This window comes from Rhinichthys klamathensis, unplaced genomic scaffold (assembly GCF_029890125.1).
Source record: "Rhinichthys klamathensis goyatoka isolate OS25496 unplaced genomic scaffold, OSU_Roscu_1.1 h1tg000165l_1, whole genome shotgun sequence".
Lineage (NCBI taxonomy): Eukaryota > Metazoa > Chordata > Actinopteri > Cypriniformes > Leuciscidae > Rhinichthys > Rhinichthys klamathensis.
This window is the reverse complement of record NW_026606697.1, coordinates 3,145,542-3,165,472: the sequence shown is the minus strand read 5'-3', so window position 1 is coordinate 3,165,472 and position 19,931 is coordinate 3,145,542. Positions and strand designations below refer to the sequence as shown.

The 19,931-nt window shown below is 36.9% G+C and overlaps 2 protein-coding genes across 5 annotated transcripts; both read right to left on the bottom strand.

Moving 5' to 3' along the window:
- Positions 1-1,910: 1,910 nt before the first annotated feature.
- On the bottom strand, positions 1,911-18,593 carry LOC130091375 (uncharacterized). 4 transcript variants are annotated; one of them, XM_056259221.1, is made up of 6 exons: positions 3,571-3,641; positions 3,092-3,442; positions 2,642-3,001; positions 2,432-2,536; positions 2,301-2,335; positions 1,911-2,102 (listed from the first exon to the last, which is right to left on the bottom strand). In XM_056259221.1, exons 1-6 carry the CDS (start codon positions 3,611-3,613, stop codon positions 2,049-2,051), a joined length of 948 nt encoding a protein of 315 aa, XP_056115196.1. In that variant the 5' UTR covers positions 3,614-3,641; the 3' UTR covers positions 1,911-2,048. The 4 variants fall into 4 exon arrangements, with proteins under 4 accessions (XP_056115196.1, XP_056115197.1, XP_056115195.1 ...); XM_056259222.1 differs by lacking the exon at positions 3,571-3,641 and adding an exon at positions 18,486-18,573 and having other exon boundaries at positions 1,912-2,102; XM_056259220.1 differs by lacking the exon at positions 3,571-3,641 and adding an exon at positions 13,205-13,273 and having other exon boundaries at positions 1,912-2,102.
- Positions 11,715-13,188, bottom strand: LOC130091452 (uncharacterized). Its single transcript, XM_056259344.1, has 6 exons — positions 13,164-13,188; positions 12,773-13,117; positions 12,318-12,680; positions 12,119-12,223; positions 11,977-12,011; positions 11,715-11,874 (listed from the first exon to the last, which is right to left on the bottom strand). Exons 1-6 carry the CDS (start codon positions 13,186-13,188, stop codon positions 11,782-11,784), a joined length of 966 nt encoding a protein of 321 aa, XP_056115319.1. The 3' UTR covers positions 11,715-11,781.
- Positions 18,594-19,931: the final 1,338 nt, after the last annotated feature.

Below are 19,931 nucleotides of genomic sequence, written 5' to 3'. Positions count from 1 at the left end.
GCAAGTTGTTTTCCATTGGTAGAGAAAAAAACATCTTAGAAAAGTTGAGGCCTAAGAAAAAGTTAGTTTTAGTTATGACAACTAAAGTTATGACAACATGATGAGGTAAAATATGTGATCTTATAATCTTAAAAATATATCCTTTAAACATATAATATTACCTTGTCAGTCATTTTAGCCTGTTATTGTGATTTTAAATGTTATTTTTCTGTGAATTCAAGTTTAGTAGAAGATGGGTTCAAGAATGGGGATTTAACCCATGTTAAGATGGGTTAATATTTAAGGCAGACAATGTCCCTATATGTTATATTAGCCTAGTTATGATTCTTTAGTTATGTTATGGTAACTTCAAATAATGATATCCAAAAGATGATGTTTCACTGCTTTAATGTCTTCAAATCCCCATCTTTCCCATTCAGTCAGTCACGTTAAACGTCACGTTAGACTGATGTCATGGGGTCTTGGCTGGGAGTCCAATCACCTCCAAGTGCTAACAAATCCAGCCAATGGACGTGGCCAGTGAGATTTGCGTGCCAAGTCACACCACCCCGGACATACGTGTATAAATAAGACCGGCATTACTCACTTTATACATTTTTTGCTTCGGAGCTGAGCGGTTGTAAAACGATCGCTTAATTCAAACACCAATTATTATTGCTATTTTTTGGGTTTTCTCTGCCGGTGTGAAGGCAGCTTCCAGCCGTGTGTGGATCCAGCACACTGTTCATTCAGAGCTTCATTAATCCCTGGGCATTTCGGCTGAAAAAGCAGTTGTACCAGAAAGACTCAAAAGGCGAGATGATATCACAATATCATTTATTAATTAATAGACCAGAAAATGAAAACAAAAATATTGGATGGTAAAGTTCTTTGGCGCAGGCCCCATCTGTAGTTCACATTCAGAGGGTAGCGGACTCTGCATATCCTGCCTGAGGATGGAGGTAGGGGCGTAGCCGATAGGTGTGGATAGGGACCATCCTGGTGTGGTGGTGGCATCCTCTAGCATGCCATGTGCCGTCGAGTTGCCGAATGCTGGTGCAGGTCACTCACGTGAGGCACCTTGTATCAACAGTATCGGCGCTCCGGATGAGGATCAGGGATGAGGATCAGATGTCGATCACTGCATCGGGAAGTGGGCTTTTGTCCTTTGGAGAGGATGAGGAAGCTAATGAGAGGATCCATACAATGACAACAGCAACCGGTCCACAATATTGTCACACCTGTTTTGGACTTTGTTTTGCCTTCCGAGATTGTGCACCATGTGTTTTCTTGTTAATCAGTTTCACCTGTTACCTGTCATCATCCTCATCAGTCATCATCACTCACCGTGTGCACCTGTTGTCACTTAGTTTCCTCATTTGTCTGTGTATAGTCTCTCTAGTTTCAGTTCTTCCTGGTCGGTTCTACGTCTTTACTGCTTGCTATCTTTGGTACGTGTCTTGTTCATAAATAATAAATAGAGTTTGATCGTTATCCGTCTTCTTCGTCTTCATGAACATGCCTCACGGAGCCAAAGTGTGACAAATTAAACACTCTACGATTGAATTATAACTTTTTATTATTTACAACAACAAAAAATATCACATATTCAGTATGAAACAAAAAACCAGGCAAATTGTATTTCTAAGCATAAAACCAACATTTTAACCATTGACATTTATATCTAATGTGCTGTACAATTATAATCAATGGAAGATATAACACATATTCCACACTGTTTTAGTTGTTACAAGAAAAGATTTAAAAGAAATATAGGCCTATCAGGTTTCATATAGTACAATTTAAGCTCATATCAACAGCAGTTTGAAGTTGATTTCCACAGTTAATGTCCATTCATTGTACAAACTGTATTATTGTAAATTCATGTCCTAGTTCTTTTATACAAACTAGGGCATGTGTTATAATCATTTGATGTGGTAAATGTTGCCATTTAAAAAAAATAAGCTTGGTAGAAATGGACTTCTTTCAAATAACTGCTAAATGCATGATAGATGAGGTGAAAGTCAAACTTGTGTTCTACCAGTTTTATTCCTCAAGCCTTCTAAAGGTTAAATACGTTTGTGATACATTGTATATTTGACTGTAGTGCTGGTGTCATCAGCCTGAAACAGAACCACAGTTATAATGATACAAATATTTTGATAATGAACAAACAACACAAATTGGAAAAACCTAAAACTTCATGCAGACATTATGCAGTTTCACATTTCATCTGTAAAGATATATTGGCATAAAGCAAACAAAGCCGATTCTGAAAGCAATTAAATAAAGAGAAGATAAAGCAAAAGGAAAGGTCTTACCATTGATTGATCAAGCACAATATATGGGACCCCGTCTTGAGTAAAAAATAAGAACGTTTACGTTACATCTGCACTGAAACTTATAGACATTGCTTTGAATACTAGAGTTAAATAAAGCATGTAAATCTTACCTTTCTGCTGGTGCTTGCACAACTGTGAGCCCAGAATTATGATCACAATCACTGATAAACTGTTTGAAGCTGCTAGAACTAGGGCAATTGTACTCCATGGTGTATCTGCAGAAATGAAAAATAACTTATTTTTCAAAGATATTAGTGATGCAACAACACCATGAGCCCACATAATTTTTTTATTTTTTTTGTAGCAAATTCAGTGTATACCTGGCCCTGGTGAATCAACTTTTCTTCCTTCTCCAAACAGTATCTCTCCACATGCGGCCACAGCGCAGTAATAAATCCCAGCATCAGAGTCACTGAGGTTCTTCTTGGGCAGGTTGTAGACACATTTGTGTGTGTTTGAGTTCCCATCAGATCTCCTCTCACACTGAGCGTTCCTGCGTTCCTGAGTGTAAATGATTCCTGGAGGAGATTCTCCAGATTGATGTCTGAACCAGTAGACGTTGTGTTCTCCTGCACAGCTCTGAGTGACGACGGCACACTGCAGAGCCGCTGCAGACTCTTCTGGAGGATCTGGATCTGTCTCAGGTCTCTGATGCTCTGAGTCCATGCTCAGCTGTCCATCTGAAAAGAAACAACAACAACAACATAATGCTTGTTTGACACAATGTACTGTATGTATCTCAGTCAGATTTAACTGAATATTCAGCTTACTTTTAACAATGAGATCAGTCCCTTGACCAAAATAAAAACTACCATATATATATGTAATACAATAGTATGTTCCAGTGTCTGATTCTTCTGTGTCTGTGATGCTCAGATTAAAACTGCTCTTGTCATTTGTTACAAAAAAGCGTTCATTGTTGTCAAAGCCATTTCCAAAGACGGCAGGTAAAGCTTGATATGATGAAACAATTGGAAGGGGTTTCTCTCCGACTCTTCGTTTGACCCAAACAACACTGTTTCTTGACTCTCTTGGAAAAATACAGGTGAAGTTAACACTGTCTCCAGCTTGAACAATCTTCAGATGATTCCGAGCCACGGCGTCTGCATTATCTGAGCTGCCTAAAGAATGAGTAAGAGGACAGTTAGTTTTGCCTGCAGTAGATTTGGTTTCTTCATGAAGTACAATGAAGAAAAAAAAAGCAATTCATTTAGTCTAAGTGGTCTAAATGAACAGAATAGTAACTTACACTTTGAAAGGAAAAGAAGTAGAATACAAAAATGCTGATTCATTTTGTCACTGTAACTCCAAACAGCTGTAATCATCTAGAGGGACAAAAATATTAAAATAAATAATAATAATTATTATTATATGCATTGAATTACAAATACAATTACACAATTCTAGTTTTTCACATAATACTTAAAGGGAGAAAAATTACAATTTTACATTATTTTGCAGCGTTTTAATGCAGGACTATGTTTTTGTACAGTCGATTTGTGATCCACTTCCAAGACATTTGTCCTCGATAACGGTTTCACAAAATCAAACAGAAAAGATAAATAATCCTAAATTTAACGGTGCATAAAGTTACAGAAAAATTCAAATCTTTACTTACAGACTTTCTTGAATAAAATATCACATTTGTGTCCTGTAGAAACAAAGACAGTTGATGCAATAAATCTTTTCTTTTTTTTCTACTGGCTGACTTTAATATCTTTTCATCTATGTATATTAATGTAACCCAGTAGGTTATAAGTATGTTGTTAATAAGTTACCTCAATTTATTAGCTTGTATTTATGTTTAATTAAGAGATAAAATGTGAATTAACCATTCATCTTTGTTTGTGAGTATACGGTATTTGTTCCTTTAAGAGCGCGCGTGCATGAGATACAAGTTTGATTGAGGTGTACATGTGGAAAACGTGGCTTTAACCATCATGTTAGGTGTTTGATTATTTTATTGGGTTATGTGAATTAAGTCCCGCCCTCACTGGTGTTTTGTGTAATGTGAGTGGTTGTTCGGGAGATGAGAGTTTTTTTTTGACAAGCGCGAGAAGAGTGAGGGAGAGGAGAGAAGATATTGTCAAGTGCGGCCGATTCGGAAAGAGACTGAGAGATTGCGGTAACAAAAAGCTGTTTAATCGATAATCCATCTGATTAAAACCCTAATTGTCCATAGTAACGTGTGTAAGTCACACAAATTTGAGTATAAGGGTTATTTTGTTTTGTAACTGAGTTCTCCGTGTATGTTAGCTCAACATCGCGGGGTGTTTTTGTTTCGTTTGTGATACAGATCGCCTATACGGACAGTGTTTCAAGTTATTTGAACGGTAACTGGTGACAGACTCAAAGACTGAAGTCACTTACTTTAGGTGTTATTTGTTGATTTTTGTGAGGACCACGTAGTGCTCCGTTTTAACGGGAGAATCGGGAGTTTGCCGGCCGCGACAGGAGTCGGTGGCCCGTCTTCAGAGTGAGCGCAGCCGCGCAACGGAGGACGATATCCCGAGGCCTACTACTGTGCAGAGGAGTCGTTTGCTCTTATTCAGAGAGCCCGCAGCAACGACCAGAGGAAGATTTCCTGTGTTTTCTTCAAGTGCAGCTGAGTCACTTATGGTTCCAAACTGAATTCAGGTACCTGTGTAATATTGTTTTTTCCCCGCTCAGGAGAGTGAAGCGGCCAGTTTTGTTGTTTCAAAGGCCACCACGTACCCCAGCAACGTCTCAGGCCTGCAACGGTGTGTGGGGACTAATTGGTGTGTGTGTGTGTGTGTGTGTGTGGGCCCACAGTGTTTTGTTTACTATTCATATGTTGTTATTCAGTGAACTTAAAAACTGTGATGTTTGTCCTTTTCATCTTTAGTGAATGTGTGACATACACATTCATTAATTTAGACACTTAATATATTGCCTATTCGGTGTGATATTGTGTCTATTGGTGATTTTGAATTATTTACATACTGGTACTTTGTTTATAAACAACTTTAACTCTCATTTTATTTTATACAAATTAAATTCTTCACATTTTGTTACTTTCAAAGAGTTTTTATTCCTTCAAAAAGAGTTAATACCAGAGTGTTTAAACATAATTGAGTATAGAGTTTTATTATAACTTTCATTCAGGAGAATTAATTCAGTTAGTGACATTAGAGGGGCCTAACTTCAACATCGGTAGGCATTTATTTCAGGAATCTGGAGCGCTGTCCTACTTAGTTACAAGAAAGACAGGTAGGGGGCGCTACATTAACAAAGCTCTTTATGGATTTACTTGATTACAGTAAATGAAAAGACTGTATTCATGTGTAAAAAAAGAACCATCGAATTATGTTACACGCATCCTATACATAATGTAAACTTGCAAACTGGCTGGGGCATGACGTACAGGAAAGACTATCTCTGTATAATGAAAATGACCTACTCAAAAGACTGACGCCACCCCCTACAAGTGCCTCGGAAGTGTGAAAAACAGAAAGAAAGAAAGAAAAAAAAACCACATGTAACAAACTAGCAGGACTTTCATCTAAAGCACACACAAATTGTGCAGTATACTCTAATGTCCTGCAGTCCTTCTCAATAGCATCAGTCACCTTCTGTGGTTGTTTTATTGAGTTTCACCATTGAGTAAGGTATAATGAATATCAACACTCCTAATAGACATTACATAACCCTGTTGCCACATGTGTGAACACACGTTATGGAATTTAATAAAGATCTTAATGCTTAAAACAAAACTTCAAACAGGCATTTTCATTTGCATTCTATTTTGTACTGCATTGTAGAAGTGTATTTGGACATACTCTGGTATTATAAACAATCACCTAACAAATGCAACTTATTTATATCTACCATATATGTTTTTCGTCCATGTTTCTGCAACACATTCTCATCCCAAGGCGTCATCTAACTGACACTTTTGACCAGTGTTTGGAATAACGCCGTTTAAAAGAACGGCGTTAGGTAACGACGTTATTTTTTCAGTAACGGGGTAATCTAACTAATTACTTTTTCCGTCGTTACAACGCCGTTAACGTTACTGGACGTTAAATGCGGTGCGTTACTATGCGTTGATTCATGGGCGTCAGTTTGGTTTGAAAAGTGTGGGGGACGGACAAAGACGCATTCGGAAGTGCACTTTCAGAAGTGCTGGGTACAACGACGCAATATACGTAAATATATGGTTAGTAAAAAATATACTAATGTCATAGAACGGATACCTAATACAAATAAGTAAAACATATCCAGTTAACTAGCAGAGCATTCATTTAGTTCGCTATTAAATAAGAGATCTAGCGCTTAAATCTGTTGTTTTTGAGATCCAGCTGAGCGCTCGTGCTGCTGCGATCAGTGTCATGGATACTGTTGTTCTCTTGTGGCTCGCGGCGCGCGCAGTCTTCACTCGGACGCGCGCTTCAATCTATCGCCGTTGCGGAGACTATTCATTCCGGTGAAATCACAAAATAAAATGCACACAAACGTGTCCCTATATATAGATACAGCTATATCTAGGAGCTAAAGTTCAATCTTTAAAAGCACTCCATCTTGTTAAACTGTTTACTTTAATGAAGATAAAGAAATACAGCAGCCTATGTCTTCCAGACTATTTATCGTCTTAGGTTGTTAGAGTTTGTTTGATTTATTTAATTTGCTACAGTTACTGCAAACACACTTTATATTATTTAACTGTTTACTTTTGAAGAAAATACTTGAAGTACAGAATTTCTACCAGACCAGTTGTCTGACATTGGGAGTTTGATTTATTTAATTAAGAATTTGTAGTTTAAAAGTTTACTTTTGTTGTGAACAAAACACTTGGAAGTACAGGTTGTTAACTTGACCAGTTGTCTCAGGTTGAGAGAGTTTGATTTAATTCGCTATAAATGCACTTTATATGGTGTAACTGTTTACTTTTCTTACAAAGATAATACTTGAGGTGCAGGATAAACCTGCGATGTTCCTTTTCAGTCAGTGACGTTTGACGCCACGTCGGACTGAATCGGGAATCTCGCTAGTAGAGAGACCAATCTACTTCGAGTGTAATTAAACAAGCCAATACACATTATACACATATGTGACCTTGGACCACATCACATGGGGTCAATCTTTTGAAATTGAGATTTAAACATCACATGAAAGCTGGATAAATAAGCTTTCCATTGATGTGTGGTTTGTTAGGATAGGGCAACATTTGGCCGAGATACAACTATTTGAAAATCTGGAATTTGAGGGTGCAAAAAAATCAAAACATTGAGAAAATCGCCTTTAAAGTTGTCCATTTATATTCGCGAATGTGCTGCATTCACTCACAAAAAACGAACGGTTCTACTTTTTCTACTCTGCAATCTACATTGAGAGAGTGTTCTTCGAGCCTCCTGTTCTTTTTGGAAAGCCTCTGCATTTGGTGTTGGTGTGACGATGCTTCAGCGGTGGTCGTGGTTGTCGTGCAGCAGCTATTTCCCCTGTGTGTTGCAGCACCTGAGAGAGCTAATTTTCCTAAAACAGCTTACACAGGTGTGACATTGCGTCTTTTTAAAGATGTCAATCCCCCCGTGTGTTTATGGATGCGGTCGTTACCTGACGCTGGCTGGTGGTCTCGATCGTTGCCTCAAGTGCCTTAAACCACGCTAAGGTGAGGTGTGTTCGGTCAGTGTTGAACTGCTTGAATTCGTTCAAAAGCAGGACAGCGGCCCCACTGAAGTTATTTCAGAGGCTCCTGGGGCATATGGCAGCCGCAAATGCAGTGATGCCGCTCGGCTTGCTTCATATGAGGCCGCTTCCCGAGATGGGCGAGTGCCCCTAGAACAAGTGTCCAGGCATGATATTGTCTCCACGGATGCCTCTACCACCGGCTGGGGAGCCACGTATTGGCACATCATCTGCCTCTAGTTGCTAGCACTACATCTTCCACTGGGCCTCGGAAAAGGGCCGCTACAGGGCAAACAATGTGGCCATTGCGTACATCAACCGACAAGGTGGTCTACACTCCCGTCACATGTCGCAACTCACCCGCCATCTCCTCCTTTGGAGTCAGAAACATCTGAGGTCGCTTCATGCCATTCACATCCCAGGCGTGCTCAATCGTGCAACAGAAGAGCTCTCACGACAACCTGCGCTTCCAGGAGAATGCAGAATGCATCTGGAGACGCTTCGGAAACATCTCATTGCCAGCTGTTTTACTCCCTGACTGAGGGGACACTCGGATGCACTGGCACACAGCTGGGCCCGGGGCCTACGCAAGTATATGTCTCCCCTAGTGAGTCTTCTCGCACAGACACTGGCCCAACAGGACCTGGTTCCCAGAACTAGTACTCCTCGGGTCAGCCCCTCCCTGGCGCATTCCTCTGAGGCAGGATCTGCTTTCTCAGAGACGGGGCACCTGCATCTGGAATCTCCATGTCTGGTCTCTGGACGGGACGCGGGGGTTCTAGGTGACTAACCCCAGGAGGTAGTGAACTCCATCACTTTGGCGTGAGCACCATCTACGAGACACACTTACGCCTTGAAGTGGAACCTGTTTTTCGAGTGGTGTTCTTCTCACCGAGAAGACCCCCGGACTTGCCCGAAAAACACAGAGAGGCCCCGGCTTAGTGTCGGCTTGTTGCGCCAATACATGCGCTTATATTGCTCCAGTAGAGTTCCCTGATGGTCAAACCCTGTGAGTTCCTCCATCACCCGCGGCAGCCGGACATAAATATATATATATATACATATATATATATATATATATGTGTGTGTGTGTGTTTATAATGTACACTTTTATAACACTATACATGGTTTTTGTAAAGATTGGTTTATAATACAACTTACTGTACATCTTTCTCTCTTCTGTCTGCCGCAATCCATTTTTCTGTACCTTTTCTGTTTTGGAAATGCAGACATAGAAAATAATACTTCCTTCCCTAGTGTCTGTAGAAGTGAAATCAGCTGTAATTTACTTCAGCGTTCCAAACACAGAAATGGGAAAAACTGTGAAGATTTTCTGAGTAATCATAAATTTGGACCTCTTCTTCACACTAAACAATTTCTTGACTTCAGAATAACTTCATAACAGAGCCTAAAATGTATGGACTATTTTAATGGTGTGTTTTTCAATATTTTGAACATTTAAAAGCTGTAATAAATATCAAAATACCTAATTTCAAACAACATATGGGCTACATATTTGATAAAAGATGATAAAACATGCTTTGAGAGCATCAACTTGGCCGAGACGAAACAAAATTACAATGTTAAAAAACAGTGTTGGTGTTTTTATTGCACTGGAGCTCGTACATAGTTATCCCCCTGAAATGCTCTGATACCGTAATTTTTTGGGCATTAATATCCCAAAGCACAGACTCCTCCTCAAAGTCAGCATTTGTCCATGTGAGAACATGTGACTCGAATCAGAGCTCCAGTCTGAGGTACATCATTTCCTGTAGAGTGACTGACAGGAAGAAGCTGCTCAGTACAGATAGAGAACTGCAATGGTGAACAACAGCGGAGAAACATTAACATTTTAGACATGACTGTGAACATTGAATAAATACATTATGTATATACTGCATATATATATACAGTATACACACACACACACACACACACACATATATATATATATATTCCCCCAATTGTTTTAGATTCATTTAAAAAAATTATCTGTAAAGTAATTTCCCAAATATGTTTATGTAGAGTGCACACTGCAGCTAATTTACTTACAAAGAGTTGCCTGTATTAAATAACTTAATAAATAGAGAGGTTTAGTTTGTGTGCACAGAAGTTTTGTGCATCTCCTTGGTATGCAAACTTTTGCATGATTATGCAGAGTGTGGTTTGAGTATTTTTCCAACCACAGGACTGACCCAATGTGTTTTCACACCTTTATCTGAATCAAAACCACGCGCACATCATTCACAGGCGGTTAATTACTTCACCTAACACTGGTAGAGAGAAAAAAAAGCCTATCCATGCTTGTGACAAAAACATATATAAATAGTAACAGCTTATCCTGACACTATAAACAATTAACACTATTACAGTACATATACACATACATACAATATATACTATTATAAATTCATTTAAATGTGTATATATACTATTAAAAATTAAGTTCAATCTAAATAAATTATGTTTGTTTCTGCAGCTGAATGTAGTTAAGCTTATTAAAAAAAAAAAAGTATAATGAAAATTGAAGCAATAAAATAATCAACATGACATCATGACTTTGCGTAAACATACACGCCACTTTCAATTCAAGTGGCGTGTTATCTATACGCATTTTGAGCTATCCGCGTGTATGTCCACGCCGAAATCTTTTGCGTGTATGTCTACGCCATTAAACGTCCGAGTGATTCCGCGTGTATGTGTACGCCGTTAAATGTCCGAGCGAAACGAAGCAAAATCTATATTCTACATCTGTGGAGCGATATTTCTTTTCCTAGGATGGTAGGAGAAGACTCATAAATGGTATTAACCCCAGTGACGGGTAGGTTTAGGGACGGGGTTGGGGTAGGTCATATATTTATATGTACATAATACAGTAATATAACGTTAAGTCAAAGGCGTTGATAAACACGCTGAAAAGCGATTATGCGTGTTGATAGCACGCCAAAAATGGAAATACGAATTGGCGTGTCATACATACGCCATTTCATGAGATCAGTCTGAAATAATTGATTAATGGAAATTTTCATTGAACTTATTTTTTTTTTTTTTTGCTGTGGTCAAATAGGACACACTTGTGTCCAGAAAGAGACAGAAACAATCCCTAAACCGAATAGTTCGCCCAGGATTTTAACTTTTAACTTTTCTGAATATCTACAGTCTAATGCACTGAAGGCCTCAAACAGCTTTTTTTTTCCTGGTCTCATGGTGGAGGTTTTGTCCGCTAGAGGGTAATCTTGAGTCATTTATCAAACATATTGGGCAGCATCAAGTTTTTTCAGGTATGCAGACTAATGCTATCCAATTCCTAGATATGATTGATTAAAGTTATCTCAAATTACCTACTAATTTAGTCTAACTAACGTATTAAAACGAGAGTCAGCATGGGTAAAATAGACACACTTGTCACATATAATTTAAGTACCACGGACAGGGAATTACGCTTTTTTACTGTTTCTCAACTTCAGACTTTTTCAACACCAGTCGATCTAAAATTGATGCCCCACTAATCAATATGCTGTATGTTAGCATGTGTTGGTCAAAAATAGTGAAACATGTTGATGCAGACATCCACAGAACTGGCTTCCGTGAAGGTTTCTTTAAACAGTTCATTTAATTTGACAGATCATTTTAGATAAAACTTAGGCATAGAATAATGTTTAAAGCTTGAGTGTAGGCTAATTAAGAGCTTAAAATATCTATTGGTTTAATCAATTAAAGCACATCAAGAGTCACATTAAGAATAGTTTTTTTTTAAATAGAAAATTTATTTTTTAGTAAATTGTATTGATTCCTTGCATGTACACATATTGAATTATCTGATGTGTTTTCCCCTGGGTCTTCTTGAAGTGGAGGGCTTTTGTTGAAAGCTCAACGCAGCATAATTCAAAGCATCTCTGTCTTCATCCTAGAACAGCCATTTTGATTCATTCAGTCAAATAAATTCCATGTGAAGATATTTAAATGTAATTATATGGTATAAAAGCACATGAAATATTAAACTGCTTACCATTAAGTGACTATTCTGAATGTTCTGAGTCCCATCTTGAAATGCAATAAGAAGTGGAACACATGACTGCACGGCCATTTAAAGATGTTGATTTGACTGTTCAGACTTAGATATTAGAGAAGTGTTATGCAGTAATTCTTACCTTTTCGTCGATGCTTGTACAACTGTGCACCCAGAATTATGATCACAATCACCGATAAACAGTTCGAAGCTGCTAGAACTAGGGCAATTGTACTCCATGGTGTATCTGCAGATATGAAAAATAAATTCTTTTTAAAAGATATTAAGTGATGCAACAACACCATGAGATTTAGATTTTCTGTAGCAAATTCAGTGGATACCTGGCCCTGGTGAATCAACTTTTCTTCCTTCTCCAAACAGTATCTCTCCACATGCGGCCACAGCGCAGTAATAAATCCCAGCATCAGAGTCACTGAGGTTCTTCTTGGGCAGGTTGTAGACACATCTGTGTGTGGTTGAGTTCCCATCAGATGATCTCCTCTCACACTGAGCGTTCCTGCGTTCCTGAGTGTAAATGATTCCTGGAGGAGATTCTCCAGATTGATGTCTGAACCAGTAGACGTTGTGTTCTCCTGCACAGCTCTGAGTGACGACGGCACACTGCAGAGCCGCTGCAGACTCTTCTGGAGGATCTGGATCTGTCTCAGGTCTCTGATGCTCTGAGTCCATGCTCAGCTGTCCGTCTGAAAAGAAACAACAATAACATAATGCTTGTTTGACCAGACACAATGTACTGTATGTATCTCAGTCAGATTTAAGTGAATATTCTGCTTACTTTTAACAATGAGATCAGTGCTCTCCCCCAACTGGAAATTATAAACATATACAACACAATAGTATGTTCCAGTGTCTGATTCTTCTGTGTCTGTGATGCTCAGATTAAAACTGCTCTCGCCTTTTGTTACAAAAAAGCGTTCATTTTTGTCAAAGCCATTTCCAAAGACGGCAGGTAAAGCTTGATATGATGAAACAATTAGAAGGGGGTTCTCTCCGACTCTTCGTTTGACCCAAGCAACACTGTTTCTTGACTCTCTTGGAAAATTACAGGGGAAGTTAACTCTGTCTCCAGCTTGAACAATCTTCAGATGATTCTGAGCCACGACGGCATTATCTGAGCTGCCTAGAAAAATTCAATATGAAATGTCATGGCCGAGAAGAGGGTTAACATTGTTTGCTGTAGATTTGTTTCATTATGCATTATACTTACATGTTGAAAGGTAAAGCAATAAGATGAAAAAATGATGAATCATTTTTAGGAGATAGTTCCAAACAGACTGATTTAGAACCTGTAAAGTGAATCATCTAGGAAAATAACAATAATAATAAAAATTATAAAGAAAACAATGGTTAAGTTATGCATTTCAAGTTGGAAATTTAAACCTCAAATGGATAAATAGAGGAGAACATGATTATTTGTTTTGAATAAAATCACCTAATTTAGATGTTATTAAATTGTTAGGGTACCTGAATAGACAGTTGAACATTGTGTGGATCAGAAATATTTTTTTAAACATACATTTCAATGCAAGACCACATGTTGTTTATGCATATAGATGGTTCAAAAAACTGAAAATAAATCAATCCAGAATCAATCAGTCAGTCCAATTTGATTCATAGAGTATAGCATATTATTTTCCAAATCAATGTTCAACATGCTTGACAGACAGGAACAAGCAATTGACAATAAAAATAAACCAATTGAAAAAGTTATTAACAAAACTCCATAAAGTAAGAATAATAAAAACAAAAGAGGTTCTGTTTTTAGTCTCAACTTACAGACTTCATTAAAGATCATATTGGTTTTCATGTAGAGCCGATGACATCTTCCCCCTTAACAAAGTCCGAAAGAGAAGACAGAGAGAGATTCACCTTTATATACTGTACCTCCCTGTAGGCTACTAAAGAAAAAACACATATGTACATGACTGTACATGATTCTATTGGCTGATTCACCTTAATGTTATGGTGTGCTCATGGTAACCACATCTATAGTTTTCCACGATTGACACATTTAATATGTAATATGAATGTTATCTACTATAAATGTTTATAGACACAAATGAACATATTAACACATCAAAGTAGTTACAGTATGTTTATTTAAATGTGCAGCATGGCATCAATTGTCACTCCATGATATTGGAAAGGGATGTTTGTTTGTTGCTTTTCAGCAGAAAAGGCTGTATCTGTAGCATTGACAAATACTGAATTTCTGCAAGGTTTCATATGGAAACTTTTTTTTCTTTCAACAGTTAGTGTGACAACATCTGAAGTTTGCGTTTTCTTACTTCCTGCTTTCACACATTGACCACAGCTGAAGGATCCTGCTCCACTTTTGTGCAACAACAGCAATTCATGACCAGAACTATAAGACCAGAACCAGTGCAATATTTGACCTTTCAACCCCTGAAATGTTTTGTGTGTGCCTGCTTATTTTTAGCAGCAAAATATCACGCTAAGAATTATATTTAATCAAACCTAAAGAAGAATTTTAGGCCATGTGGCCACGATGTAACTTTTTTTGTTAAAAATTAACAAAATTGAATGTTTTTATGAGCAGTGGATAGCCATATTCATCCACACGATGTTGTTCTGCAAAATGCATGCAGTTTTGTTTTTGACCGCTAGAGTGCCAAAATATACATAGTATACCTTTAATTAGGAACCAAATAATCAGATAAAATCGAACATTTGGATAAAATAAATAAAATAAATGCAACATTATTCATTTTTGGCATTATTATCCTGCCTTTCAATTAATTATTAATTGTTAATGTTATTTATTATCACTCACATTTATATATGTACTAAAGCAAAATAAAATAAACAAATACAATAAAATGTCAACGCTATTAAAAAACCCTGTCATTTTGGCAATTGTTGACCTTCCTCTATAATTAGAAAAAAAAAAAAAAAAAACGGAAAAAACAACAATGCATGTAATGGAAAAAAAGATCGTCTAAGAAAGGTGTTTGTGGGCTGTGAAGGAGTGTGGGCGGTAAGGTACGAGCAGGGTCTCCAGGCCTGCGGTTGGAAAAGTACTAAAAATATCCAGGTCACATGAACGTCCTGATAAATAAACCATATCAATTTATTCATTCATCCATGTATTGAAACCTCTGCTGATGTTGTGCAGTAATTAATCCGCCTTTTGTAAGCAATTAAATTATTTGTATTGTGAAATAGTATAATTTATTCCTGTGATCCAAGGCATCATTAGTGAACGCAAACAAACATTTTATATCATTCTAAAGTGATTTGTTTGAGTGAAGCACTGTATTGTATTGTTGTTGTTATATTTAATGAAGTTTACCTCAGAAAGTCTAAAAGTATGTTTATTTCATCCTTTCATTACAGTGTATACTGAAGTCCTTCAAAGTGAAAAGGAAAGGGAGAATTTCTTCTTTTAGGATATAAGAAACAAAAAACATTCAGAGTTAGAATCCTTCGGGCTGGTCATCCTTCTGCTGATTACACAGTAACCTATCTTTTAATACATTTCTCCACCAGAAGGAGCTCGTGTGCACGTCTTGTCAATCACACCATATCTGTCTTCCTGTATTATTGCATATACATATTTCACTTTCAAAGGCTTATAAGTGCTTGAATACTTGTAACAAGTACCATCATGTACCATCTGAGATTTGCTGCTACCTATAAAAGTGCATATTATTAATTCAGGCAAATGGGACACATATTGTAGTCAAGTACTAAAATACAGCAACATTATCACAATTTTAATAGTTCTAATATGAATGATTCCAATACAAAGACATAAATTGCCTTAACATTATTTACTGTTAACTGCATATTAACCATTACCTGCACATAGACAATAACCTCTGTCCTCATCATTGTTTGTTTGCAGGTAAAAAGACTGTTACAATATATAGTAATTATAGTATTCTATATATGTCTAATATAATTATAGTATTATATTAGACAATTATAAAACACACAATTACTATACTTCAGATATCTACCGTGTGCAAAATAAAAAAGAGCTTGTTTTGACTCATGATCTACATGGACGTGTCAAAGGTCAAGATGAACTATCAGTACAATATGTTACTGAATTTAAAATTATATTGCACAAGGAAAATGTACGTGCTCTAGAAGAAATATTAAAAGTTTATTAATGGGCTTTGTCATATCGTTGTTAAAAATCATGTCTTCAATTTCTGGATAGATTCAGTGTCTAATGAAATCATGCTACCTTCTTTACAAAAGCAATATGACTCAAGAATGTTATTTCAGAACCACGGACAGGGATTTAACACAATTTCAGCACGTTTTGTATAGCTGTGATGTGCTCTAATTCAGTGGAGAAATTAAGGTCCCACTTTATATTAAGTGTCTTTATGTACTAACATAAAAATGTATAATTTGATACAATGTACTTATTGTGTACATACCTGTTTTTACATTGTATTTATAAAATACCTGCATGTAATTAGCTGCTTCTGTAATTGCATGTATAATCACACTGTTGACCCTTCCCTTACACCTCAACTCACCCTTAAACCAACCCATAAACCACCAAACCTGTCCCTAACCTTACCCGTATCCACCTTACAGTAATATCAGCAAAAGTGTTTTGCCACAATATGAATTCAATAAGTGCATTGTACTAATTACTTCATGTTAGTACACAGTAAAGACACCTAATGTAAAGTGTGACCGAAATAATTTAACAGAAAGTCAACCAGTCTCACTCACTCATGTCTTTAGTAATTTATCAAGTACATTATTTGATGCACATTCAAATGATAAATTCATAAATGTACAGGACAATGATTAAGGTTAACTTATTTGATAGTTTAATTAAACACTTTAAACAATTTAATTAACACAGCATTTTTGGTTTTGGTCTTGGTATCTAACATTGGAAAATTAACATTTTTAGAGCTTCTAAATAGAAACCTCTGAATACTGTGTAAGAAAAACGTCCTCATTGTTATCTTACATGTGTATATATTGAATTATCTTGTGAGTTACTTTCCCTGGGTCTTCTAGAGGCGGAGGGATTTTGTTGAAAGCTCAAAGCTGCATAATTCAAAGCATCTGCGTCGTCAGCCTGGCATAGAACATTAAGTATGAATCATTCAGTCAAATATATTGCCTTAAAACATACAGTTTAGTGTAATCTATAAATTTGTAGCAGTGATTAAACTCATTGTCAAGATGTTTGTATTCCATAAAATAAAGTATTTCGATTGCTTACCATCAACTGACCATGCTGAGTGTAGTGCATCCTATCTTGAAGGAAGGAACAATGAAAAATTTTACATAATTACAACTGAACTGACATTTAAACCTGTTTTAAAACATAAAATAATGCATACCTTTTTGCTGGTGCTTGTACAACCGTGCAGCCATAATAATAATCATGATCACAGATACAATTATTATAATCAAAGCGGCTGTTGTCCAATGTGTCTGAAAGCATTTGTCTGTAGTAATAATAATAATAAAAAAGAAATTAAACATGAAATGAAAACATATCAACAAGACATCACATGATATTATTTTTTAGTTAAAACAATGGGCACCTGGCAAACCAACTTTTCTTCCTTCTCCAAACAGTATCTCTCCACATGCGGCCACAGCGCAGTAATAAATCCCAGCATCAGAGTCACTGAGGTTCTTCTTGGGCAGGTTGTAGACACATCTGTGTGTGGTTGAGTTCCCATCAGATCTCCTCTCACACTGAGCGTTCCTGCGTTCCTGAGTGTAAATGATTCCTGGAGGAGATTCTCCAGATTGATGTCTGAACCAGTAGACGTTGTGTTCTCCTGCACAGCTCTGAGTGACGACGGCACACTGCAGAGCCGCTGCAGACTCTTCTGGAGGATCTGGATCTGTCTCAGGTCTCTGATGCTCTGAGTCCATGCTCAGCTGTCCATCTGAAAAGACAAATGAAGAAATGAAGTGCAGTTTTTATTTATTTAATTAAACACAATGCACAGCATGTAACAGTTTGTGATTGTTCATCTTACCTTTAACAATGAGATCAGTTCCTTCACCAAATAGGACCGTAAATGCATATACAACACAATAGTATGTTCCAGTGTCTGATTCTTCTGTGTCTGTGATGCTCAGATTAAAACTGCTCTCGTCTTTTGCTACATAAAAGCGTTTATGTTTGTCAAATTCATTTTCATATTTGAAAGGTAAAGCTTGATATGATGAAGCGATCAGAAGGGGTTTCTCTCCAACTCTTTGTCTGACCCAAACCATGCTGGATCTTAAATTGTTTGGTAAAATACAGGTGAAGTTAACACTGTCTCCAGCTTGAACAATCTTTAGATGATTCCGAGCCACGACGTCTGTGTTATCCGAGCTGCCTGAATATCAGTACGAGAACGAAAGGGAGAAAAGATACTTAGTATTGTTTGCTGTGGATTTTCTTCTAAGAATATTCATTAAGCACATTAAAAACAAAAATTAATTTTGTCTAAGTTCAACAAAAATACATAGTTACTTACACTGAGGAATATTAAGCATTAGGATGAAAAAATGAAGCATTTTGAAGAATTGGCTGCAGACGGGTTGAGGTGGCAATCTATAGCTTGAGAAACAGAGAGGGAGAACATTTTCTTATGTGTGTTTATAATAATGATAACAACAGAAATGCTATTAAACCCAAGACAACACATTTCAGGAAATTGTTACTAAACTTCAGAGCATCAATTTTAGCAGCTCCATCAGTGTGACTAGCTTGACCTACAAAAAATCATGCTAAAAAAATTAGTCTACAAAGCTGGTTCACAAAAAAACATAAAACATGAATAAATAAACAAACAAAACAAACTTACCTCATACAGATTTCATTAATGATCACAGGTTTGTGTCATGGAAATCATCAGACAAGTTTTATGTCCCTCGTTGATAGTGAGACTGAAAGAGAAAACACATAGAGGTCTGCCTTTATATACACTTCCCTATACTAAAGATTGGCATCTTTACATGATTCTACAAAAACACACACAGACACACACACAAACACACACACACACACACACATTCACACACGCACGCACTCACACACACACACACACACACACACACACACAAATACATACACATGTATATAAATAAATAAAGTAGTCAAGCTGATGGCCATATTTAATAGAATTTTTCACTGAAGACAAAAAAAACCCAAATACAATCAGTTTTCTTTAATTGTAATGCTAAATAAATATTGAAACGGTAAACATCTAGTCAAAAATCTATTGATAGATTTTTAAAGCCTCTTTTTCTAATATCTATTCAATCCTGTCATCGCCTGACACATTCATTTAATATTTCTGTGGTAAATACTGATATGCGATTGATTGACAGTCGTACTTTACATTTATCATCACTTAAAAGCAAATAATGCTGAATAAACTTTGTCATAGAACCTAAAGGTCAAGCCTTTGAGCTGCAACTTCCTGTGTAGTGCTTGAAACGTGAAAAGAAAATGAACAACACTTATGTGATGGAAAGAGTTAATAAGGTCTCAAAATATGGAGCAAAAGCAGAGTGGCCAGTCCTGTGGTTGGAAAGTGTTTTTAAACAGTGTATGTTGTTCAGAAGATCACCACCGCTGACAGGCTGCTGAGCATGCTCAGTACGATTAAAAATAGTAGGGAAGTTGACATATTTAAACAAAGAGAAAATTACTATAAAGAAAATTTATAGTCACATTTCTGAAAAATGCATGTCTATTTTCTGATACAACAGACAGATCAAGTCAATTGCATAAAGGTAAATTTCAAAATTGCTATTCTTTAATTAGAAATACACAGAGCATTGGAACCCCAGAAATTATATACAATACATAAGGGTTTGAAGATACAGCTATTGCACCACATCAGAGATCTTTGCTAACTAATTGAACTTTTGATCTGAAATCAAGAGGTTGTTTCAGCCACATGTTTACCACAAAA